The sequence below is a fragment of the Phoenix dactylifera genome, chromosome 2, assembly GCF_051530095.1.
Source record: "Phoenix dactylifera cultivar Ajwa chromosome 2, Ajwa_hap1_PhDact_Kaust_v1.1, whole genome shotgun sequence".
NCBI classification, from domain to species: domain Eukaryota; kingdom Viridiplantae; phylum Streptophyta; class Magnoliopsida; order Arecales; family Arecaceae; genus Phoenix; species Phoenix dactylifera.
In genome coordinates this window covers 49,034,320-49,059,196 of record NC_143191.1, presented here as the reverse complement: position 1 = coordinate 49,059,196, position 24,877 = coordinate 49,034,320, and the positions used below count along the sequence as shown (strand labels likewise).

The following is a 24,877-nucleotide window of genomic DNA, read 5'->3' as shown; positions in this document are numbered from 1 at the left end:
CAATAACTAATAAGAGCCAAATAAACGTCTATGCATTTTTCTTACCACATATGGTTATATAAATAAAAGACAGGTTATAAAATGCATTAATGGTCAACCCAATGGTAGTCACTCAAATTTGGCAGTAAATTGAATGAGTTAAAATCCATATAAGTTGCATATGCCATTTAAAAATGGATATTATTAGAGCATTTAATACAATTGAAAACTATTCAATGTTAAAACATTTGCCTAGCAGCCTAATGGCTGCCAGGCTAAAATCTTTTGTGCAAGGGTTGGGGTTCGAGCCCTCACGCCTCCTCATGCCAACATTTCCAATTTTGCATTGTAAAGAGAAAAATTCGGCTGGGCTTCTTTAAAAGAATATTCTGGGCTATGGTTTAACTAAACAGAAATGGGCTTTGACAAAAAAAAAAAAGAAAGAACCGAGTAGGGTTCCTAGCAGCCCAAACCAGACAAAATCCTTTTTTTTTTATCAAAACTCCTGCTTTCTCTTCCGGTTGTGTAAGTCGGAAACACGTTCAGCAGACAGATCAGAAAAGAGTTTTCACGAAGGGTTGGGCTTTCCTTGCACAAACAAGGCCTTCTGAAATGTTGTGATAACATAAAAGTGCCATACATATAGCGTCCAATCCAGTTTTCCACGAGCAAAGAACTAAGCAACCAAAGAATTACAACTGATTTTTTTTCTTCAGCCGCCTTTTTTTTAACAAAAAAAATGCCTTGCAAATCCGGCAGCAAAGATTAGAAAAAAAAAATCAATTGCAATAGTGTAAACATGGAATCATTAGAGAAAAATTTTCGTGTAAATATCTCAATACCCAAAGAACACGAAAACAACCCAAATAGCTGTGATACCAATATTAAAGACTATATATACAAATGAATAACACATCAAAAATTTGTATACCTCACAATCGCGAAAATTTGATACTCCAGAGGTTGTTTCAAGTATTCCAATATTTGAGCCTCCATAATTTCTAACTCGGTGAAGAACGCACAACAAGAGTAACGTTCTAAATTCCACAGCCTGAATTTTCCAACAAAAGAGAACACAATAGAATTTTTTTTTTAATGATTTGGTGCAGTTAAAACTAGGGAGGAGGGGGGCCTTATATAGGCCCCCAAAACCATAACTGATGGCCGGATTAAATCCGGCTATCAATGGCCATTTTTGGCCTTTTTGCCCAAAGGCAAAACGACATGTAAGCCAGGCGTTACTGCCAAGCCATAATAAGGGGGAGCGCCCAATGAGGGTGCCTTTCCTTTATTACACTAGGTATGTATCGTCTGGCCATATACTATATACTGGTAAATACGGTATTCTGAAAACTATATATCAATTTATCTAAAAGTGTGCATTAGGTCGCTGTAAGCTTATAGTATGTATTTGGAAGCCGACGAGTGTATATCATCTAGCCATAAAGTCTGTACTAGTAAACATCATATTCTCTAAACTATATAACAGTTTTGGAATGCTGAAAGTATGTTTGGAATGCTGGATAACAGTTTTGTCAGGTCTGTATAACTTGGTCATGTACTTGTATTTGTAAATACTATATTTTGGAAACTATGTATCAATTGATCTAGAAGTGTGTATTGAGTCGCTAAATGATTATTTTGCTAGGTGTATATCACTTGACCATATGTGAATACTATATTTTTGACGTCTTCACAAAGAAGTAGATTCACAGGAGGAGAAAAAAACTTCGAAATGAGAGGCCTCAGAGGAAGAAAAGAGAATGTGGGTGGACGACCCTTTTCACGCACGTGATTATTTTTGCTTCTTTGTTTTTTTTTTTTTAAGTTATAGAACTAACAGACCCTATTAGTAGGAGGAATCCTATTTCGATTTGACTTTTGAGTTCTCTTTAAGACAAAGAAAATATGGCAAAATAGAAAATTTGTCTTATAGGATATTTTCTGATGTACGCACTAGAGGATTTTTTGTTGGGCAGGTACCATGGCCATGTTGCATTCCGTGACTTGGGTCATTGCTCAAACTGGCTCCAATGAGAAAATATTCTTTGTTAACATGAGACCATCGCTTCTTAGGTTGATAGTCTATCCACGAAACTCTTTTTCCTTTTTTTTTTTTTTTTTTGATACATTGAAGGGGTTAGGAGCTCGGCCACGACCTAACAAACTGGCCACCCAAAGCATCTGCCTGGGCGAAAGTATTCAAATGAGAAGGGAAATCATTAAACAGCAGTCAGTACTCAGTAGGAATCATTTTTAGCAGCACACCCACCTCACCATTCACCTACTTGATTGGCTTCATGCAAACATGAGATGCATAAAAGCTTCGCAGAGATGAAGACAAAACTTGAGTAATCATGGAGCATCAGAGAAGAAGAATGGTTCAGGCCAATGGCTGCAGTGATCCAATCTTTATGACCGCATTGGCCGGGATCCCCCTCGAGCCAAATGGAGGTATAGAACTGGCCCTTAACCGCAGACAAGCTATTTCTACAGTCTACACCTTCCCAAACTGTACCAAGCCCTGAGAAATCTCTGATGACATTAACCAACACCAGCTTTACCATGTTCCTCGAACGACCCATACATAAAAATCAACCTTCACCGTTCCCTCAGTGGGGGCATGCCAGGAGACCAAAAATGGACCCAGAGGATGAAGAGCTCGGAGAGTTAAAGGCTTCCGAGTGTATAGAATCGGATACAAGATTAATTTAGCTGTTAACCATCAAGAAACTTTGAAGGGAGGGAGGGATTGCCCACAAATTCTACTGCAAGGAGATGCCAATACCTGCTGCAATGCCCACAAAGTCTACTTCTTGGTATTGGAGCTCCGGTTGTTGCTTCCCCAGGTCACCAGCACGAACTCGGCACCATATATGAGAAACCTGACGCCTGATCTTAGAAGCAGACCAAGTAGGCGTATAACAAATCCAACCATCAAAGCAATATCTCTTGTTTACCATCCTTGACCAAGGAGATTTTGGATGCAAGACAAGGTTTCCTGCTGCTTTTACCATTAAAGATGACATGGAGCTGAATGACTAGACCTCCACTTGATCTGAGGTTGACAGAGATGATCCGAAGAAACCAAATGCATATTTCTTCACTGGTGTAGAACCGCCACCCCTAAGAAAATTCTTAAGCATACTTTCAAGCTTCTCAAGGAGCTTCACTGGATTACTTCTACCTGCTGAAGGTAATTCCTTCTTCTATTTCCATGCTTGTAACCGGCCCTCCACCCTATCAATCAGTTGGTGGGAATCATGAAAGTGGAGGCCTTTGTTGCCAGAGGAGAATCCAATTAACTCCAGGGTTCGGTTTCAATCTGAATTCCTTGCATTCTGCTTATCTTCCTCCATCTAGCCGTAGGGACTGATGGACTGACTAGACAGCACATAAAAGATTCGTGTATCAGGATTCAGGAATCATATCAGGCAACCACATTACAAAGAAGAGTAGTCCCTCATAGCAGTGCTCAGACAAAAGATATATAAAGAAATCGTTGAGCACAAAATTTATATAGAAGGGAGTGTTGTTTTATGCACCAATATCGAGTGCAAGCATCTAACAGACCTCAATAGAAGTATGCAAAGACTGGAGGTTACAAGTACCGATATAACAGTTTTATAAGCTTTACTCAATCAGAACAGGGCATGAGGCTTATTTGCTCATACTAAGGGACATCAACAAAAATATTCGAATGTGTGTATAGCATATGAAATTCAAATTAGTGTCAATACCATACATGAAGAAGGATCCCTAACAGAAAACAACAATAGTTAGTTTCTCATAATGGTGAGAACCTCTACTCCTAGCTAATTAAAAAGAAAGAATCATTGTAGAACTCTCCACACATATACGGATTGAATAAACTCAACAAGATGGCAGCCTTCCACTTTCAAAAAGAAAACACCTGGCTATCTGATGACCAGTGCCTCCCAAGAGTTAAAAATTTTCAAGGGATTTTATCTAGAACGGAATGCTTTGATGGGATCTGGCTGACATCCAGCTTCAGAATGACCACTAGAATGCCATACGACCAGCAAGTCTGCTTTCAGATATCCTTCTGTCTATGGCTGCATCAATAGAGTTCATCTGTAAAATCAGTAGCACCAACAAAGCAATTAGATAGGTACTGTGATCAGTGCCTATTCAACAGATTAGAATGATTTTTTCAAGCTCATTATCTAACTAATGCAAGAGGTAGCAAATTTGCTGGCAGAATGAAAGCTGACCTGTACAAAACTTTCGTCGCACACCGTGATCAAAAACAGATAACAAGATATGCTATGAATTGACAAAAGCTTGCCGGCATATATTCTTGTACCACCCAAACCCCCACGCTTGTTAAGAAGCAATAGGGAGAATGAATACCAAAATAAATAATAAAAACTTCAATTAAAGCACAATACATACACATTTTCGCATGGCCGTTGATAGGTTGTGAAGGCCCGAGTCATTTGCAGCACAAGCTTGTCAGATTTGTAACACTAACTAGAAGCAAAAATAACATAAAATACCTACTGGACCTTGATACCTCAACAATGGCAGTTTGCAAGCAAAGCAGAGGATGGGAATAAAAGATCAAACAAATTTCCCATCAACCACACGTTTAAACAACAATATGGAAAGACCATTTGGCCAATATTCATAAATTGCAAAGGGCTTTACTACTTACTACTTATTTTACAGACTAAATGCTCTAATCATTTCATTGTAGTACCTAGATTGGCATAAACAAATCACAGAAGTACCTTATAGTAGTACCAAAGAAAACCTCGGAAAGCAATAATAAATTGTCTATCCATCCAATTGCAACTGCAAACCATTTTGCACATCCATCAGAACGAATAAACAAATGACATTTATAACTTACCTGGCTAGTTTCATCATGCACCTGATACTTTGGCAGAGACATTCTCCTTTCCTCCTGGACAGCGTGCATATATTAGAAACAATCATAAAGTAATACATAATATTATAGCCTTGAATGATAGGAATAAAAACAAAAGTCAACCAGAAACTAATATAAGTGAAAAAGCTAACCATGGACATTGCCTCATCATCCCAAACCAAGTATACTTCGTTAGTAGCTGGTTGGGTGGCAGGGCCTTTATTAGATATCACAGGCGGAGGGCCAATCGAGGGCCCACCTGTGTTAGGCCCAGAAGCGTACATATGTGAAACTGTGTAGGGCGCACCACCTAGAGCAAGGGAAGACAAAGCATAATTAGCCACATCAGTAAGGATGTAATCTAGCTTCACAGATACCTGAAGATTTCTGGAGCACAGGAGTTATAATTCAGGGTTATAAATACTAGTGAGGTGGCGAGCCACCCCACTGTCCCAAGTGTCGGGACAAGGCACCATCCCAACTGTCAGAATAGGAATGCACATCCACCATCCCACATGTCAGTACCACGTTTCCATGAAAATATCAGGATAGCCCTGTTCCTTAGTATTTAAACCTTAAGCTACATAGCATCACCCTTTATGTACAGAAGAGATCAAGGACTTCCATAGGTCGTAAAAAGTGAGACAAAATATCACATATCAAAATAATTTACAAACTTTCTGGAACATAACCACAACATTTGAAGGGTTGATGAATATATACTATGGAAGCATTAACAATGCAGTTAACAGGGATTCTAACTTGCATAAATGCCGATGAATCAGTCATAGCATTCATTACATCAAATATATTTGACATGTGAGATAAACATTTCAAGAATATTAATGAAAGTTTGCATATTTCCCAATACATCAGCTGGGAAAAAGCAAACATGACGATGTCAAGGCACAAGCCTAGATCATGTGCCTTACTGTTTAACCATAGACTCATAATTTTAACGAAGAAAAGAACTTCATGAATAAAAATGCAGAGAGAACAGTTAACAGCAGAACCATTCCATGAGCAATTCTTCACCTTACTCTGTCATGCCATTCCTCGATCTCAATTATTATCCTATGTATAAAAGAATTCCTCATCTTCAAACAGTCTATAATTATTTGAAATGCAAGCCTCCATTTGACCAAGTGGACTGTGATGAACCACAAAATACTTTCTCTGAGGGTCTATGGTACAGTTACAATCATTAAAGATTACACACAATGGTTATCATCAAACATGGATATCATTTCAAACAGATTATTTTTATGTTTATTTTTTTTTCCTTTGGGCCAAACAAAAGTTCAAACCATCATGAACTAAATTCCTACAGCCGTTCAATCTATGAAAAGTTCACTATTTTTCTCAGCTCACAATTTCCATTAACAGCATATTTGAAATTATCTTCATAGCAAATTAATGCACTTCACGGATTTTCTTCAGCATAAAAAATACTCAATAAAAGTAGGGGGAACTTCAGATTGGAAAAGCAAAATTTTCAGAGAATTCCTAGCACGTAAGGAATTCGTGACTAAGCCTATGCTATCATCCATAATTTCTACACCATGAGGAAAAAGCTGCATACAATTATGACAACCTCATCAGCAATGTTAAAATCCTACCAAATCAAAAAGATACAATGGAGTTTGATTGAGTTCACTTCAGAGAGTAACATAATAACATCAAGATGACCTACGATCACCTGATAAAAGAGCAAGTCTTGATGACAGAAGGGTGTAGTATCTCATGCATAAAGCTGTTAAATCATTGGAACCCTTCTTTATCACAAACTGGTATAGAAAATGATATGATGATTATTTAGAGTCTAAGAAGTGACTAATGCATCAGACATCTGATGAGGAAACTTGACTTATACCTACTTTGCTTTTAAATACAATCTGCCACTTGCCACCTTCTCAACCTGATATTGAAAGCTAAAACATCCATGGGCATCATGAGGGGATTTTTCATTGAGAAGTGATCAGGTTTCTGAATCAACTGCATAAGTACCGTTCAGAGCTTGTTTTAAAGATCAATGAGTGCTTTATAGTGTGGCTTGAATGCATTGTATCCGCTCTTCATTCATATGACTGCAATCAACTCGAGTACCGCTCCCTTGCAACTCTATAAATGCTCAATGCTCCATGTCCAATTCATCCAGATCAATTACATCACCACGACAAATAGTAGAAAAGCAACTGCCAAAACTAAATTTTTCATCAACCCAGAATTAAAGATGTTAACATTTTACTCCTTACAAGTTCATCATGCCTCTTACACCATTACAAGTTCATCACACTAACTAGCATATACGTTCTTCAGATAAATGTCACAAACTCCACACAATTTGGCAAAGAAGACTTTTTAAGGCGATCCATTCCATGCTATCATCATCATGAATTATGTACTACTAAGAGTGTCCTCCCATACGCAGACTACAAAGATAGGACACAAGATCTCGCTATAGCTCATCTCAATAAAGCATCAAGTGCAAATGGAAAATGCCAATTTCTACATGCTCCCATCTCCAGACAAGAAATGTCTTTTACATTGAAAAGAATATATTTTCATTGTCAACACATATATGATCGAAAATCTTTTTCATGAAAATTTTTGACTTACAAGATACAAATCCAAATAGTACTCTCGATGCTCTTCAATATAAAGTTATTTATGACATAAGAATAAAATTTATATCCAATTCTTGAAACAAGGTAACCATATGCCAATTTCACATTGCTAATCCTACAAGGGTATGCTTGGGAGCATGGAAAAGACTTTTGAAAACTAACTTTTTGGGAAAATTGAGCTTCTCACCTGTCCAGATGGCGGGAAATTAAAGTAATATAGAAGTAGGTTTCCAACTTAGCTAGATATTTTTCCCCTTTTTCCTTGGAAAACTTTTTACAGAAGTAGGTTTTCCAAATTTGCAAGTTTTTCTCCTTTTCATTTCCTTTTGCTTTTCCACATTTTAACAAACTCCATACAACCAACCAAACCCTTATTTCGTAGATAAAAGATGCCATTTTCTAGTGCTCCATGATCACATCTCCAAGCAGAAAAGAAAATCCTTCAGTATCTATGATAAACAATCCATTTGGGACATCTTTTACCACACAGAACCAAAGGACCATTAACTTGTCTGACCCTAAAGACAGATACTTCTCTTCTAGCCACAACAGCAGCAATGGCTTCGATGAAATAGTACTATAATCCAACTGCATATATTTACTTCAACCAACATTTGGCACTATAGAAATTGAAGTTCCTCAGATAACGAATCAGAAGCTATTTCTTCAGGAACACAAAGCATACCAACATAAGATGCCATTTGTCTAGGATATGACGGCCAATGAAATGTTGGATATAATGCCCTAAGAAAGCCATCTAAGATGCCTGTGTAGAGATAAAAATGGGAATAAGCAAGACTGTGGATGCAGAATTTTCAAGTCAGGCTGGACCTAAAAGTTAGGACCCAATAGATTCCAGGCTGGTTGGGCAACTGTTTGCACAAACCAAGCCTGACCTAGAGACCAAACCTATTAAATAACATTACACACACTACATGTGTATATATGAATACATGTATATATGTATTGTATTAAATTTATACAAGATATCCTATGAATCCATCAATTTTTTATGCATGGCCAAGGTCACAAATACCCAGACAAAAGATAAAATCCAAACCCCTAGACTCCATTTTCTATCTTTATATCGAGTCCCTTACTCTGGTTTACTGCTCTTGCCTCACAGCATCAAAGACTTCACTTTGCTACTCTTCTTGCTGGCCTTGACCTCTTGCCTTCTTCTCTACTCCACTTGACATTGATGACATTATCCCCCCTGATGATTTGTGGAAAACTAGGGACCCTCCCATCTATTGATCTGTGATGGCCTTAGCCTCTTCTTCCTTGATCCTTAGTGGTCTCAGCCTCCTCACCTTGCCGTATGAGATAACCTTTGCAAGGCATAAATCAGATCATTTTTCTTTATCGTGCATATTCAGGTGTTATTTATAGTAGAATGAGATGGCTGGTGTGGATAAATACATAATAATTATATAGGCATTTTTTAAAAAAATAGGTTTTTTTAGATAATTGAGTGAAAGCTAAACTTCTAGCTATCTGTTCCTTCAAAAAGTCACAACTAGGGATGATGATAGGAGACCCATGTATATGACTATCAATTACATATGAAGACTATAAGATGGTAAAAACCTTTCTCAGTTGCTTGAGTAGAAATTTCATATCAACATTTAGACATTACATATCCATTGATAGGAGGACCTGATAAATTTGATTAAAATCACACTGCCAGCACAATCTGTGTTTTCATTAAGTGATAATGTATGTATCTGTTGACTTGAGGGATCCGTGTGAATCAATATAGGCTATTGTCAGTTTCCTGGTCGGGCCGCATAGATCAACATAAAATTTATATCTAGCAGTCTATTAGGAGTACATATCTTTTATAAAAGAAAAGGCGAGATGTCCAACAAAGAATCCACTATCCAACCAAGAAGAAATATTGATTTGGGTAAATATGAATTTTTATTAGATAACACAATCCAGCTTGTGACTTGCCTAGACAGTTCTATAAATTATTTTAGCAAAATGTATTGTTGGAGAAGGGGTTTTTCTGAAGTCTAAACAAACCATAAACCCCAATGAATGAATGTATCAGTTTTGTTCTAGACAGTTTTACCGATTTTCATCATGTAGACGGTTGCAAGTAATTGGATATAGTGGAGGGATGCAAGTGCAAATAGTTGAACCATCACATGATACGCATAATAGTTGGGGACAATGTTGTAGTACCACTTTGAAAACTCAAGGGACTCAAAAGATGGGACAGGTTCGGTCAAGTGTTAATTGATAGCATACCTTATAGCACACCTAAAGTTGTTTTGGCTTATTATGAAATTTGCGTTCCATTTATATCAAAATCCTACAATGACACACAAAGGCAAACTCATTGGACTACCATGGAGGGCTGTATAGCTGCTAACAGAATCTATTTATTAGACAAGAGATCATGAGATTTGTTTGGGCCCTCATTTGAAGCACCTCACTTGTGTGTATTACAGGGCTGTGCATCTCAATCCTAATCACATCCCTTCTCTTGATCCTAACTAGATTAGAAATGGAATGCAGCTGTCAACTCAAATATTGTTCCTCACTCCTAATAAAATTAGCAGGGGAGTAAGCTTATAGGGATCAAACCTCCTCTCTCCTCTAGTTCTCTATTTAGCTCTCTCCTCTCTTTTGTTCTATCTTGAAATTCTTTAGTTCTAAGTCTCAGAGAAAGCCTAAAAGGCAGTTGCCTGGGTGAAGCAAATCCAATCAAGAATCTAATCGCAATAAAGGAATTAGAGACCATGACCCTTCACTCCGAAAATGAAGTTGCTGAGATCATCATCAACATATGTTGAACGGACATATGTTGAACGGACAAAAGCTGTTAGATAAAACCCCTTATTCTTGTAAGTGATTTTCTACAAGAAATTTTTGCATGCAATTGGTTGGTTGATCTTAGGTGACTTGTTTCAAGCTGAAGATTTTGTGAAATTGCTCTTACAAACATCAATAGTTAAGTGAGAAAACAATACACATAAAAATTCCATGTTTGTTTTTTATTAAGACTCTCCACAGGTAATCTTGAGTGGCTAAATGCAGGCCTGTCCTCCCCTCTAAACTATACTAAAATATGTTATGTGCAATGCACATGGTATTTAGATGGACATATTCCCAAGTGGAGCTTCAAACATCGCTTGGGAGTTTGCTTTTGATAGTAGTTATACACCCTCTTAATGAGAATCGCATAACTTTGTATTTACTTAAAAGAATGGAAGACTAAAAGGAAAAGAAGCACATAAGATTAAATGAGGGATATACCTTCTATCACATCTACTCCATATAATTTTGATTGGTGTGATTATAGGGATTGTCCATCAAATGCGAAACAAAAGTGTGAATTGCACATGCCAAATATTAGTATAAACATAACAACTTTAACAATTCTACTTCAAGAGAAGGATATTTGTAAATATCCAAAAGATTACCTTCGTATATTTCCATCAACATATCATGATAATAAGGTAAAATTGTTTCAAAAATGTTTATTATCTTGTAGTTGTATGTTTATAACAATTCTACTTCAAGATAAGGATATTTGTAAATATTCAAAAAGATTACCTTCGTATATTTCCATCAACATATCATGATAATAAGGTAAAATTGTTTCATAAATGTTTACTATCTTGTAGTTGTATGTTTATAATAAAGAATATGTTTGCTATATATTTATCCCATTATTTGCTTGATACTTCTTGATTTTTATTATCTTACAAAATCCCCAAAAATATTAGACTCAATGCCTAGTGTTTCCTTACAAAATTGCCAAGAGGTACTTCAAACTAACAAAGGCATGATACATAACACTTTTCACAATTGTGAAATCAATTATATAGAAGTCTATCAAACTGATATGAAATTTAAAAGCAAAGATACTAGAAAAGATATTGCATCCATAATCCTGTATGGAAAATCATATAACTTTACAAAACTAAGTAATATATGATGGCATAAAATAGTTAATCAAGATACACTCACAAGTCAGGTAGATTAGTTGATCAAAACATTTACATTGACAAACAGAATGAAACCTAGAATCAGTTAAAGAAATCATCAAAATCAAGAAATATATATCTAGTATTTCTAACCTTTCAATTCATTGTACGGTCACCAATAAGATGTTTAAGAATCTCATGTTATTTAAGAACCTCAATTACAAAATTTGATCATCAAAAAATATTATTAGCATATGAATCATGACATTGGATCTTGCACGTGACCATAGCACAACAACAATAACAAGCAGGCAGCAATAAAAGAAAAAAAAATCATTTTAAAAGTAAAATATCTTATATATGGCGCTCAACATATAACGATGGCTAATAATATCTGCTGATGCTGCCAATAAGAATAAGTGCCAACTGAGATGAACAACCTTTTAGTTATTAGAAATCTGCCAGCAATTTTTTGAAGCTGATATTCATTAGGATTAGTAACAGAAGCATTTCAATAAATCTGATATTAGGGGAGGGTAAACTGTGCAATCAGATACTATCAAACAAAATTACCAGACTCTGCAGAAATATACATGTATTAAAAACGATAATGTATTTTTTTACCTTGATTGCTTTGGGCAGGGTATCCACTTGTTGCAGGGGTGTTGGATATAGAATTCATGTCAGCTGCACCCTTGTATACTGTGGGAGAGCTTGATGCAATTGTTGCAGGCAGTGTACTTGCCAGAAAAGGGGAACTTCGGGCAGGTATACTACTAGTACTAGTGATAGGAAACAATGGTTGGGATACTGAAGGCGGTGTGGAAGATGGCAAACCAGGTGGACCAACTTGGAATGATGACTGAAGTCCAGGAGCAGTAGTGGATGTCAAAGGAGTCACATTCTGAATAGGAAACAAGGGTTGTGGTGGCAGTACTGTCGGTGCAGAAGGAATTGGAATTGGTGGCTGTGGTGGATACCAAGACTGTGCCCGAGGTGGAGCTGGCCAACTAGGACGCTGCATCGGCAATGCCGGATTGTAACTAGTCAAAAAGATGCAAATGAAACGTAAGAACATGTGTAACATCAACAAAAAAAAGGACAGAAGGAAAAAAGGCAGGCTGATCCATAAACATTCATGAAAATAGAAGGAAAGTACTCTCTTTAAATAAGCAACAGATAATGAGGTCATACACTGGTGGCACTGCACCATAAGTTGGTGCTGCTGGAAATCCAACACCTAAAGGCCCAGGTAACACACCACTGACAGGTAAATTAGATGGTACTTCCACTTTGGCTACCTTTGCTGAGGTTTCCTCATCTGCATGGTAACAAATGGTCAAGTCAAGAAAAACAGAGTGGGGTGCAGGGGGCATATAAGCAAGTTTTATACCTCATTAGGTCTTCATAAGCAAATCATTAACTATAGATGTGGATAAAAAAAACATTTTTTACAAATTAAGGGAATATGTCTAAGTAAAGAGAATATGTCTAACTTATACTGCACAGCTAGCCAGATGCAATAAACTGGAAGATAAATATTTTAACAACATTCTGAACACAATTCATTGAACTGCTCTGGATTGCAAGGGCACAATATTAAACAAAAGACACAGGAACTTCATAAATTTCAGGTGTTGCAGTCAAAGCCTTTTCTTAACCTGTTCTCATGAGACTAAAGTTTATACTCAGATCAGATAGCCTCTAGATTGACAAATTCACAAAAAACAGGTGAAAGCTTCCTGAGCTGTCCAAAACATTCAACTGGATGCAACATCGATAGCCTTCTCAATAGGATAGGTAATTCTCGTTTTAGTATAAAAAAAGGAAAAATACAATAGATACATCTGCCTAAATTTATATCTGAGGAACAAGGCGCCTTTCTTCAAGGAAGGCAAATTCTGCAATTGTTCAAAAATGGAATCCACTCACATATACACAAAAGGAAAAAGATGTTATGCATGCATTAGTTAACAAATGAATTCCAATAAGATAAGTAATTGTATTTAACCAACTTGCATGTGATTCAATTATTTCTCATCTTTCTATATACTTTTTCAACTGCTTAGCAGTTTAATGATCTATTTAACGTAAAAAACTTTGTAAGCATTTAAGGATTGGAAAGCATTTAATAACCATTTAAACATTTTAAGCACCTTGCTATCACCAACGTAAGATATAGTTTAGTTGTATCATTTATGCATTCAATGAAACCATACCAGAGGAAAGCCATCACTTTTTAGACCTCTCCGAGGCACTGCCATGAAGTGTATGGTATCTTGAGAATTAAGACGGTAAGTAATGAATCGAATGACAGAATCAAGAATAACATGGGTACTTGAACCGCCTAAATAATCAATTGAATGCATATAACATCTTAAAGCCCAACACTTGAACACTACCACAAATTGGAAACCTTGGAGATTCAAGCAACACTATTGCAAACTCTTTGAATGTTCCATCAACTTGCATAAGGCACTTCCAACATTAGAAGAGATGAACCTTGAGCGCTGTCCAATTTCAACCAACCAATAATGATCATGGAAGAAAATTGCTCTCTCTTAGAAAAGAAGGGATCTCTCTGTCGAGAGGCCGTAAAAATAGATCCAGCACAAAATCATGAATTCCATACTTGACATGCATGACTGATCCATTCTCAATATAATTGTGGATGAACATATAGACAAATCAGGCTGCAGGCATTCAAGCAGAGACAACTTATTCGAAGCAAATGAAAAGACGGATTTCATCTGACTAAAATTATGGCAGTAAAGCTAGACGGATTTCTCCCACATTGCCTTAATAAGCCTGTTAAACTAGGTCCTCTCCATCACTTTTAGAATATGAACACACTTAGGTCAAAACAGCCTGTTAGCCCGACCTGAGGATGACCAAATGAGATTTGAAAACCTAGTTCGGTCAATACGAGTAAGGCAACTAGAAAGGGAAGAAAAGGAAAGGGCGGGGAGAGGGAGACCTTGATACAGCATTTCATCCTTGTCCTTCACAACCACCATACTGTTCCTCTCCTCCCTAGTAACACCCTCGCCTCCACCTCCAACATTACCTTCCAATTGTCAAAAGCCATCATGCCTCCCATCTAATCCCAACCAAACCCAGAACCTTAGCAAGCCATGAATTCGACTGTTAAAAAGTCCAGAATCGGGGAGCAGCACATCGGAGACTGGGAGGGGGCAAAAGAGGCAAAGGGCCCAGGGTGAGAGGTTGGGTGATGGGAGTACATGGGCCTATTCCAATCAGTAGTCAGCATCATACATGTTGCTGCTCAAACCCACTTAAATACAGCATGGGCTGCCATACACCGTACTTAGCACAATATGGTCAAAATACACCAACATAGTTCATATGCCATGACACATCAGCTGGCATGGACACCAACATGACCCCTAAGGCAGATAAGGGAATAGAGTTTTTTTCTTATAAAATTCTCATTACATCTAAAATTATTCTTAAATTAGAATTTTTTAAAATTCTAATTGTATTATAAACTGGATCCGACTCAAATTAACACAACTTTGTCTAACATACATTTTCATCTTCTTGACTAACTATTATTCAAGTTACATTTATGTTGAGCATTTCAAATCTGACAAAAACTTAACCTTGTTCGAACTTAATTGACTAAACCTATTATGCCCATCCCTTATGAATCTATAATAAAAATTGACCATAATGAATGCAGCACCATGAATGCTTTAAGTGTAAGTTAACTAGCATGCCACTCAACAGATTTCAATAAAAATTAGTACTTTCGAGCATGTAAAATAACTTATGTTTTCATAGAAATTTATAAAGGATTATTGTTCGTACCAAATAGCTTTATCTCAAACATTTATTTGCAGTGGAAATTGAAGTTGCTCACAAACTTCAGGAATTTTGCTCAATAAATAACCAGATCAATGAATTCTTTTCATCAATGTTTATAGTAGTCATCCAACATTGCCGGATAAAGGACTTTAACAAAATAAGCATCAACTTTATAACTTAGGGTTTTTTTCCATAAATACCCTTCTAAAAATTCAAATTGGCGTGAATATCCTTTTAAAATTTATATTTATTTCTGTACCTGCATAAAACACTGTTTTTGCACAAATGCCCTAATATAACGATTCTTCTAATACCATTAATGAAAAGCATATTTATTTTAATTAAAAATAAAATAAAATTTTGAAATTACTTTTTTGTCTCCATCGCGATTTGCTCGCGATCGCAATCGCCTTCTTTCCCCGGCTATCATGGTCGCGATCCTTCTTCCCCCTATTGCGATCGTGATCCTATCGCGATTGCCTCCTTCCCCCCCGCGCGGTCGTGATCCTTCTTTCCCCCGCTATTGCGATTGCGATCATGCTCGCGATCGCGATCTTGCTCGCGATCCCGCCTGCTCGTGGTAGCGATCGCGATCCCGTTGGCAATCGGGCTCGCGGTAGCGATAGCGATCCCGTTGGCAATCGGGCTCGCGGTAGCGATCGCGATCCCGTTGGCAATCGGGCTCGCGGTAGCGATCGCAATCCCACTGGCAATCGGGCTCGCAAACACCTACTTTCCCAGCAATGCCCTATGATCCCTGAAACAGCAGCATTCGACGATAAAAAAAAATCCTCGCTACTTCCAAATCTCTTCTCTCCCGAATCTAGTCGTGGACTCGATCGATCTTCTAAATCTCTCCTCTCTATTTATATCTTGGCTGCAGAAGCTAGTCCGGAGATCAATCGCCAGACTCCAGATAGTGTTCATCTTAAAGAGGTATTTCAATGTCATCTTATGATGTACTAATTCATCCTACTTGTGTAGAAGCATAAATGCATGACTCTAGCGGCTATAACAGTAATTAATAAATGTGAAATTCTGAAGGCTATAATATTAACTAATAAATACAGAATTTGAAGGTTATTACATTAATTAATGTGTTTAAATTCTTTCCATCTACTAGATTTTTTTTTGCATATATACCCTCCTAAATATGTAAAATTGCATGACTATTCTTATAAAGTTGCTATTTGCTTGTATACCCTTATAAATGTTTCTTTTTACACATCTATCCATTAAGGATATTTTAGTCATTTTAATTTGAAACCGTTAATTTTTTAATGGCGTCAGATGGCGTGGATACATGTGCAAAAACAAGGATAAAAAAGGGTAGAATAGCAAAACAAGTGTTTTATGAGGGTATACATGCAAATATCAATTTTGTGGGAGGAAGGGTATTCATGCAAAATTCGATATTTAGGAAAGTATTCATGCAAAAAACCCTATAACTTAACATCGTTGTCAGGATCCCATAACAGCTCATACCTATCTTCAAGGGTAGAGGGGATATGCCTAAGAAAGCTAGACAGACAATTATGATATCTGTATATACAAAATAAAACAAGAACACAAATTATAAGCACTCATGCAAAGGTTAATTAGATTTGCGATACCATGATTAATAAATGCAAAGCCATATGCTTATGGATCGCAAGAAAATTATGCAAAGGAAATGGCAAAAAAAATCTTGCACCAACATCTAAAAAAGGAAGCAATTGGTATATTTATTTATCAGCAGAAAGCAAGCAAGCAGGCGTTACCTTCCCCATAATGAGCTGCTAAGATTTCAGGAGGAATTCCTTGCATTCCAAAAATCTCAATATCTGTTGATTCTCTATCCGGTTTAGCATTAGGAACTCTGGAAAAAGGAAATTTAAAATATGAAGCATCAACTGTAGTTGAAACTAGGACATAAGTAACTCATACAATAAAACCAAAATCATGATTAACACAAAAATAAATCCATTATCATAAATTCAACATTTTCTCAAAAAATTTAAACCATTAAAATCACATAGTTTTCATGGTTCAAAATTCAAATGGAAAACATTAGGGAACAAGAGAACCACATAACAACATACGAAAAGTTGATGAAGCATAGATCTTTAACTAAACCAAAAACTTTTGCAATACAATCTAATGTCTTCGTGTATTTTGTTGCTTAACCTTTTAGAGATACCATAAAATCCATAATTACTTTATTGGAATTGATCCAACTATATGATGTAACACTCAATGCTAGCTTTCCAATATCAGATGCATATGGAAAATGAGCAAAAAGAGAATCAAAATTAGTTGACATCACCAAATGACTATATTTCGATTAGCAATGAAGCATCAATCTCTGGTGCGCATTTTGCTGGAGCATGACTACATTGAATAAGTCACGTGATTAGGGTTTGTTAAACAAACAAGCTGTTTGTGTATAGCTGAGGTTCAGCTCGAAATTCAACTGGATTTTGGCTTGTTATGCTAGTAAACAAGCTGAACACTAGTTGGAAATATAATTGAGCTAAACACAAGCTATGCTAGGTCACTCTTTGTGCATCTCAATATAACACAAAATATAAAAATAAGTAATATTTATTTTCATTGTTATAAACAAAATTTATCTTTAAAATTTACTAATAATAATAACTTTTGTTTAAATAAGCATCCACAATAATCATTATAGCCATCAGATCAAGATCTAATAACTTAAATGTAATAAATCTTTTTTAACTCACTGGTGCCATGAATCCCTAATTTCATGAACCACTCTTCCAAGATGGTTATGGCGCCTCTCCTTTCCCTTTCGTTCTTACTCTTGATTCACTTTTTATATTCATTATGGTGCCTCACCACTCCATTCTCTTCACCTTATCCTCTTCACCTTATCCTCTCGCCATCTTCTCTCAAATCCTAAAAGCCCGTCCATAATACCAATGCCTCAAGCCTCAAAGGTGTTTAACTCCCTCTTCTCCTTGAAGACAATAATGATGACCAAAGTGAGGTTGAAAACAATATTTAGGGGGGAAATTGGCCATCATGACTATTGATGATGATAGGACTTCTAAAGCCGACATCCAGTCAATCTAGTGAGTTAACAAGTTTGGGCTCCTTGAGCTTATTCTAGCAAATCTAACAAGGCAGCAAGCTGACTCTGAGCTAGCTTGATTATAAATGAACCAAGCTCAAGTTAGGCACCTTGTCTCATAACTAGCTTGAGTGAGCTTGAACTAATACTAGCTCGGTCAAATTCTGCTCAGTTACACCCCTATATTTACTGTTGTTCCAATGTCCTTAGCTCACATTCCACTACAACATCCTTGGATGGTCAAACATGACTCAAGTTGAAGCACTCAAGACTAGAACAACGGATGATATTAAGAAAAGATAGAATATTGGAACACTATCCAATGTTGAGACATGTTTGGCAACCCAAACAAGCTCTAGGATGAGCCAATATGTAGTCGAAGCAATTAATGGGACCAAATTTTTAGAGCTTCAAGGTTGTTGGTTACTTGTTTTCAATTTAATAAGTTTTGATTTCAGTTTTTAGTTGTTATTTTCTGTAGTGAGACTCAAAGATGAGCAATCCATTCCTCTTGAGTGTTCGTAAAAGTCTTTCCCCCTCCTTTCTTTCTCCAAGACATCAAAGGGAAGGTGCTACTAAATAGCATTTTCTAAATAAGTTGATGTGTTTTAAGCAGGTTTTCCCATTTATTAAGTCCAATGTGGTGTATGAAAGAGAAGTTGTTTGCTGACCAAACAGATTGAAGTCTTCTTCTCTTCTCTTGAGCATAGTGGCTCATCTTTCTTCCTGTTTGTCCTAAAATCTGCAAAAATTTCCTCACTCCTCTCCACTTTTCTCTCTTTCCACATAGATTTTTTAATCCTTGGGGATTCTGTTGCGGCAGTTTGTGGTTGAATTGATTTCATTTTCAGGTCTTAAATTACTATAGCCCAGTATAACCCTAAATCTAGTGCTATTTTCAAGGGACTATATCAAGGTTGGTATTAGAACCATCCATCCAGCAGATCATGCTTCAAGTTGACAATTGTGCCTTGATTGACAAGAGATCCAAAACAACCACTTATTAAATCTCTGCTAAATATCGACAAAAAGCTTCCTCAAATAGAAACATGTGTTACAGACTCTTGCATACTAAACTCATCCCACACGTTTTACTCTATGCTTATATCCCAGCATTATTATCCAGATAGTAAAGCCAGTTTAACTGGTTAAACAGTGTTGTAGCCTCACGTATTATCATGCAATATGAAAGAAAGTTCGCTGCCATTTTCATCAATCATTCTGATTATGATGTTAATTTTTTTAAAGCTTTTACCAATCCATGATAATACAAATATAATAGAAAAAATATTCTATCCATGATCAGTAAGAAAAGTAAGTGATAATTAAAAAAAGCAAGGTGTCCCAGCATAAGATCGAAAGATGCAGCAAGAAAGGCCCCCTCCACCTCCCCCTCCCCCATCAGAAAGAAAAGGAAAAAGAAGAAGAAGAAGAAGTAGTAGTAGTTATCATGCAATATGAAGAAAGTTCTCTGCTATTTCCATCAACCATTCTGATGAGATGTTAGAACTTTTTTACCAATCCATGACAATACAAATATAATAGCAAAAACATTCTATCCATGATCAGAAAGAAAAGTAAGTGATAATTAAAAAAAAGAACAAAGTCTCTCAGCATAAGATCAAAAGATGCAACAAGAAAGCCCCCCTCCCCAAGGAGAAGGAAAACAACACAGCACGACATGCACAAAACGAAGCACCGTCCGTGTTCTGCAACATAGGGGTAAAATTTGAGGCAACCCTCGGCAGTTTGGTTCATCTATATTGGGTTGGTATAATTAACATCACCATAAAAGCTACAAGATCAAGCTTGAATCAAAGAAACATCAAAAACTTGTTGTCCAGCTTGGGTTCTTCTTTTTCTCTTGCGGAACTTTGTATGCGCTTGAGGACATTAAAAATACCAAATCCAATGAAAAACACTAGTTTCTGACCCAGTAGAAACTTTTCAACAAGAAAAACACACATCACCAACAATCCGTTTAGATCATCACCTATCAATTTCCAGGCAGCCCGCCACTAATAGCTCAATAAACCAAAAAAAAAAAAAAAAAAATCGAAGATATAGAACAAGATCGAGAGAAAATGCAGGGGGGGTTTCTTTCTCCTTACTTCGTGACAGTCTCCTTGTGGACCTGGAGAACGTGGATAGACATCCCCCCGGCGGTGGAGAGCTTCTTGTGGCAAACGTGGCACTTGAAGTGTTTCGCCTTCTGGTGCTGCACCAGGATCTTCTCGTCGTCAAATTCCCGGTCGCAGTAGTAGCACCATACCTTCGACGTCCTCTTCTTCTTCTTCCCCATCCCCTCTCCTCCCCAAAAGACGATCGAACTTTAGGATTAGGGTTAGGGTTTCTCCCCTCCGTCTTCTCCTTCCTTCGATCCCGACGCCGGAGAGAGGGCGAGGGTTACGATTAGGGTTAGGGTTTTGGATATCGCCTCCTCGAGCCGATCTGGAGAGGAGAGCCGAGCGGACCTTTGTTTCTCGCCCTCGACGCGGCGAGCGTTTTTATTATAGCGGTCTTGGTATATTGACAGACACCCACGCACAGAAACATACCAATAAGAAGATGACAACTCATCACGTAGTTGTCCGCACGTGCTGCCATTTCCGGGTCGAATTTTTCCTAGGCGGATTCGAATACAAATCCTGATGAACCCGCAAAGGATTAAAACGTCTCGGATTCGGGTACAGGAGTCTTTTTCGGAATACAAATATGGACCCGGATTTTGCCCCCCCCCCCCCCCAAAAAAAAAAAAACGTCGAACGCCCCTGCCCTGATCTGTGACCCCTTCTTCCGTTCCTTCCTCTCCTCTGTCCGTAGCGTGCTCCGGTCGCGCCGGCGCCGCCCCGATCGCAGCCACAAGCACCGCTGCGAATCGCCTCTCTCCCTCTCTCTCTCTCTCTCCTCTCCTATTTTGTCCATGGTTGCCTGCCATTATCTTCGCTGTTGTGTGCTTTTGGTCTGTCTTTTTGTGTTGCCCACCACCGGTTCGATCGTAGGTCTCGCTGCCTGATTGTCCGAAAGTCGAGGAGAAGCCTAGAAGGTGAGTTTATGTTCTTCTTTTTTGAACTCTAGAAGGATTTAAAGGAACCATGAAGGTAAAACATTGGTGGTTCTTGAACTAATTACTATCTAAACAAGCGCATATATGTAAAGCATGTTTGTTTGCATATTTTACATAAAACTTTCCAAAGTAATTAACATGTGCATGTACATTACATCATTAAAGGCCATTCTGTGAGACAATCAAATAATAGCATTTATATCTCTATCCCTGTTTCAGGTTGAGAAAGTGCCATATAATCACTTGAATGATCCCTTTTTTATTGTTCTGCTTACATAATCCCGTGAACAACTTTTATTTTCATTTTTTTTTGGTTGTTAACAACTTTATTTTCATTAGTGTAAATACTTTGTTTTACTTTTGTCTGTGTGCAGATAAATTGAAGCAATGTTAGGAGTGATACAGAAGTTTGTTCTTGCATCCATGATCATGTGGGTGGCTCCAATTGCAATACTATATGGATTTAATTATCATATTTTTCTTGGTATTCTTGCTTGTCCAGCTATGATTTCTGTGTTAATTATTACTTCTACTGGCATTCTTCCCTTCTCATCAGGTTTATATTCTTATCCCTTCTCATCAGGTTTATGAAAAGGCCACATACATATAGTTCAGTTATGTGTTTTTGTATTTTGAAAATGCCTTCAAGTTCCCACTTCAGACTTTATTGACCATCTTTTTCCTATTGCCATGTGATGGCTTGATCAAAAGTATGGAATTCTACCATCCACTAGGATTTTTGTAATTTAGCTTTATGAGACTAGTCAATTTAAATCAAATTATTGGCAGCTGTCTATCCCTAATAGTGGCCCTCCATATTCTTAAGCAAAGATCAAGATAACAACTTCTCTCATACATGACTGATGATATGTCCTGTATCATAGTGTTAAAGGGGTACGGAAGGCCATCATGATGCCCCTTGTTGTTTATATTGGTGTGATATGTTATAGCAGAGTTGCAAAGTGATGCAACCACACCTAGCTGGCTTATGATTTATAAATTTTGTTCAACAGTGAAGGATGATTTTTTGTTTTTTCGTCTGAGACTGGATTTCTGTTCAAATATACAATATAAAGGTTAAGAAAACACTTGAACCGAGGAAATGTTTACATAATGTGCTTTAGAAAGTGATATCACATTCTTAAAGAGTGATGCCCAACCGTCTTCTCTAAAAATTTTGAATAAGTGCTTGTATGGTGGAAAGCTAAGTTCATTGCATTGAGAATATCTTGAGATTGACGTTGTAGAGATTGACATAAATCATATATCATTCCCATGATTTCCTCCATAAGATGCAATATCAAGACAAATTCAAAAAATGTCATTGCATCAAAAGCTGCATTAGCATTCCCTAGTAAGGAATATGTTGACCTACATAAGTTATTTTCTTCAAAATAGAACAAGTTGCATTAAACATGTTTCAAAAGCTGCAAATAAAATTTATATGAGAGCCCCATCAAGTGTCTTCTGTAAAGTACCAATTTGGTTAAGTTCCCTATCATGCTCAATTTCATCCTTGAGCAACTTCCATGACATGTGCATGAATCATGGTGTAGCAACAATATTGACAGTAGATGTCAATTTATAGAACTGATGGATATGAATGACTTCTCTGGAAGCAGCAAGCAGTGGTAACTGCAAAAAATGTGCCCTAAAATACGCATAATATGCATAAGGGCATTCTGTTATAAATAAGGCATGTAACTCATTCCACTTACCACACGTTACTGGTACAATTATATGTTTGTGCTCGGATATTTTTGGTACATAAATTATGTTGAGATAAAATTGCACATGTTGCATTTTCCAAAGTTAAAGCGTAGTATTTGCAAGATGGATAAGATCACAAAAGCACCCACATACAAATCCTTTTTTTATCAACAAATCTTGGAACAAGGTCATTTGCTCTCTTTTAGATTCGTCCTGTGCTTCATTAACAATAATAAAAAATTTGTCATGGTCAATTTTCTCGAACTGTACTCCAGACTTCGTTGGTGAAAATATGCCAAATCTCCTCTTGGGGCTTTTTGACAAAAAAGAAAAGAAAAGCATCTACACATATCCAAGGGTATAGAAAAAGACCTATTGGATTAGCCTCGAGGGAACCTGACATGATCCATGTTACTTCACCCATAATTCTAGGCCCATTTAGCAATAACAGACATTAAACCTCTACCAAGAAGAAGGGCAAGATATGTTCCTAACTGTAACCTCCCATTATTTTGCATCTTAGGGTTTGTGAAATCAGCTGCAAAGAGATCAATGAGAGCCATATAAATTAAAATTCCAGTAGAGGCAGCATCGAAAATACCCTCAACAATGAAGGCAGCCAAGCTATTTTCATTATAGTTGGATGATAGTGCAATGCCTAATGAAATTCCAGTTGGAGCTGTGAGAGAGAAAAAGAGTGCCATGATCATAGCTGCCTTTGCTCTGAACTTTGCCTACAAGGAAACAATTTTGATAGAAGTCTTGATACATCAATAGCATTACTAATATGATATAATCTTTATGGTTATGCCAATTTAAATGTTCTTGTATCATTTTCAAAATGTAGCACCTAGAGGTATTAATTCTTTTTTATTTTGAATTTTCTCTTTTCTAGTCATGCCATTGACAATGTTTATGTGGGTGCATGAGAGAAATAGAGAAATTTCCAATTGAAACAATTGAGGGGGGAAGGAAGGTGCTGAGGAGCTTTGTGGAAGGCAAGTTTTATAAAAAAATGAAGGTGAATTTTCAAATATACCTTTTACCATTTAAATGTGAAAGAAGTTATCCATTTGTTTAGTGGTTTATAACTCTGACTGAACCAAATAATCATAAAACCTGATTTTATGTTAACAAAGGTTTTTATAAGTTTTCTTGTAACTTTTGGAATCTTGTGATTTATTAGTTTTAGCAAAAGAAAAGGTTCTGTGAAATGCTAATAAATAAGTGTTTTCAAATTCACTTTAGGTTTTGTCTAAAACTACTTCAGTAAATATCTAACAACCAAACAGCCCTTAGGTGCAATTTCATAAAAGCATATCCAGGAACCCTAGTCATATAACTTGAAAATTTGGATGGATGGTGTGGATTTGGTCATGAGCTGCTCTACTTAATGGCACATTTACTTACATTGGCTATCATTAATGATCTGGCTTTTAGTTGGTTTAGCTGATAGTTTGAGTCCTCTAAGAGACTATGGGGACAAACAGTAAAATTTTAAGTTGGTTGATTTGTTCCGTCTGCCTATCTCTGGGAAGTACAAAACAATGAGCAATTGCATTCACCAATGAAACAATAATGTTTCGAATGTTGCTGGATGCAATAAGTTACTCCAGGACCTTATAACAAAATCTTCTATTTAAAGAAATAATTTATCTCAACCAAAAAAAAAAAAGAACAACTTATCAACAAGGTTTCAAATGCCGGTCTCTGCCAACCAGTAGATCCTGTACCTAGCTAGTACAGATGCATGGC

At 36.9% G+C, this 24,877-nt stretch overlaps 1 protein-coding gene and 1 long non-coding RNA gene across 5 annotated transcripts; one reads left to right on the top strand and one right to left on the bottom strand.

Annotated features, from left to right (window-relative positions):
• Window positions 1–3,672: 3,672 nt before the first annotated feature.
• Window positions 3,673–20,873, bottom strand: LOC103721085 (protein SUPPRESSOR OF FRI 4-like). Of its 4 annotated transcripts, XR_015975763.2 has the most exons (8): window positions 20,457–20,844; window positions 17,030–17,127; window positions 12,636–12,762; window positions 12,066–12,484; window positions 5,026–5,183; window positions 4,877–4,909; window positions 4,215–4,797; window positions 3,673–4,074 (listed from the first exon to the last, which is right to left on the bottom strand). XR_015975763.2 is itself a non-coding variant. In XM_039124614.2 (7 exons), exons 1-7 carry the CDS (start codon window positions 20,645–20,647, stop codon window positions 4,003–4,005), a joined length of 1,119 nt encoding a protein of 372 aa, XP_038980542.1. In that variant the 5' UTR covers window positions 20,648–20,844; the 3' UTR covers window positions 3,673–4,002. The 4 variants fall into 4 exon arrangements, 2 of the variants coding, with proteins under 2 accessions (XP_038980542.1, XP_038980458.2); XR_005511012.3 differs by having other exon boundaries at window positions 4,215–4,909; window positions 20,457–20,873; XM_039124614.2 differs by lacking the exon at window positions 4,215–4,797 and having other exon boundaries at window positions 4,856–4,909.
• Window positions 20,874–21,090: 217 nt separating this feature from the next.
• On the top strand, window positions 21,091–21,964 carry LOC113463648 (uncharacterized). The gene is made up of 2 exons (XR_003388304.3): window positions 21,091–21,391; window positions 21,787–21,964. It is a non-coding gene; the product is annotated as an uncharacterized LOC113463648 (long non-coding RNA).
• Window positions 21,965–24,877: the final 2,913 nt, after the last annotated feature.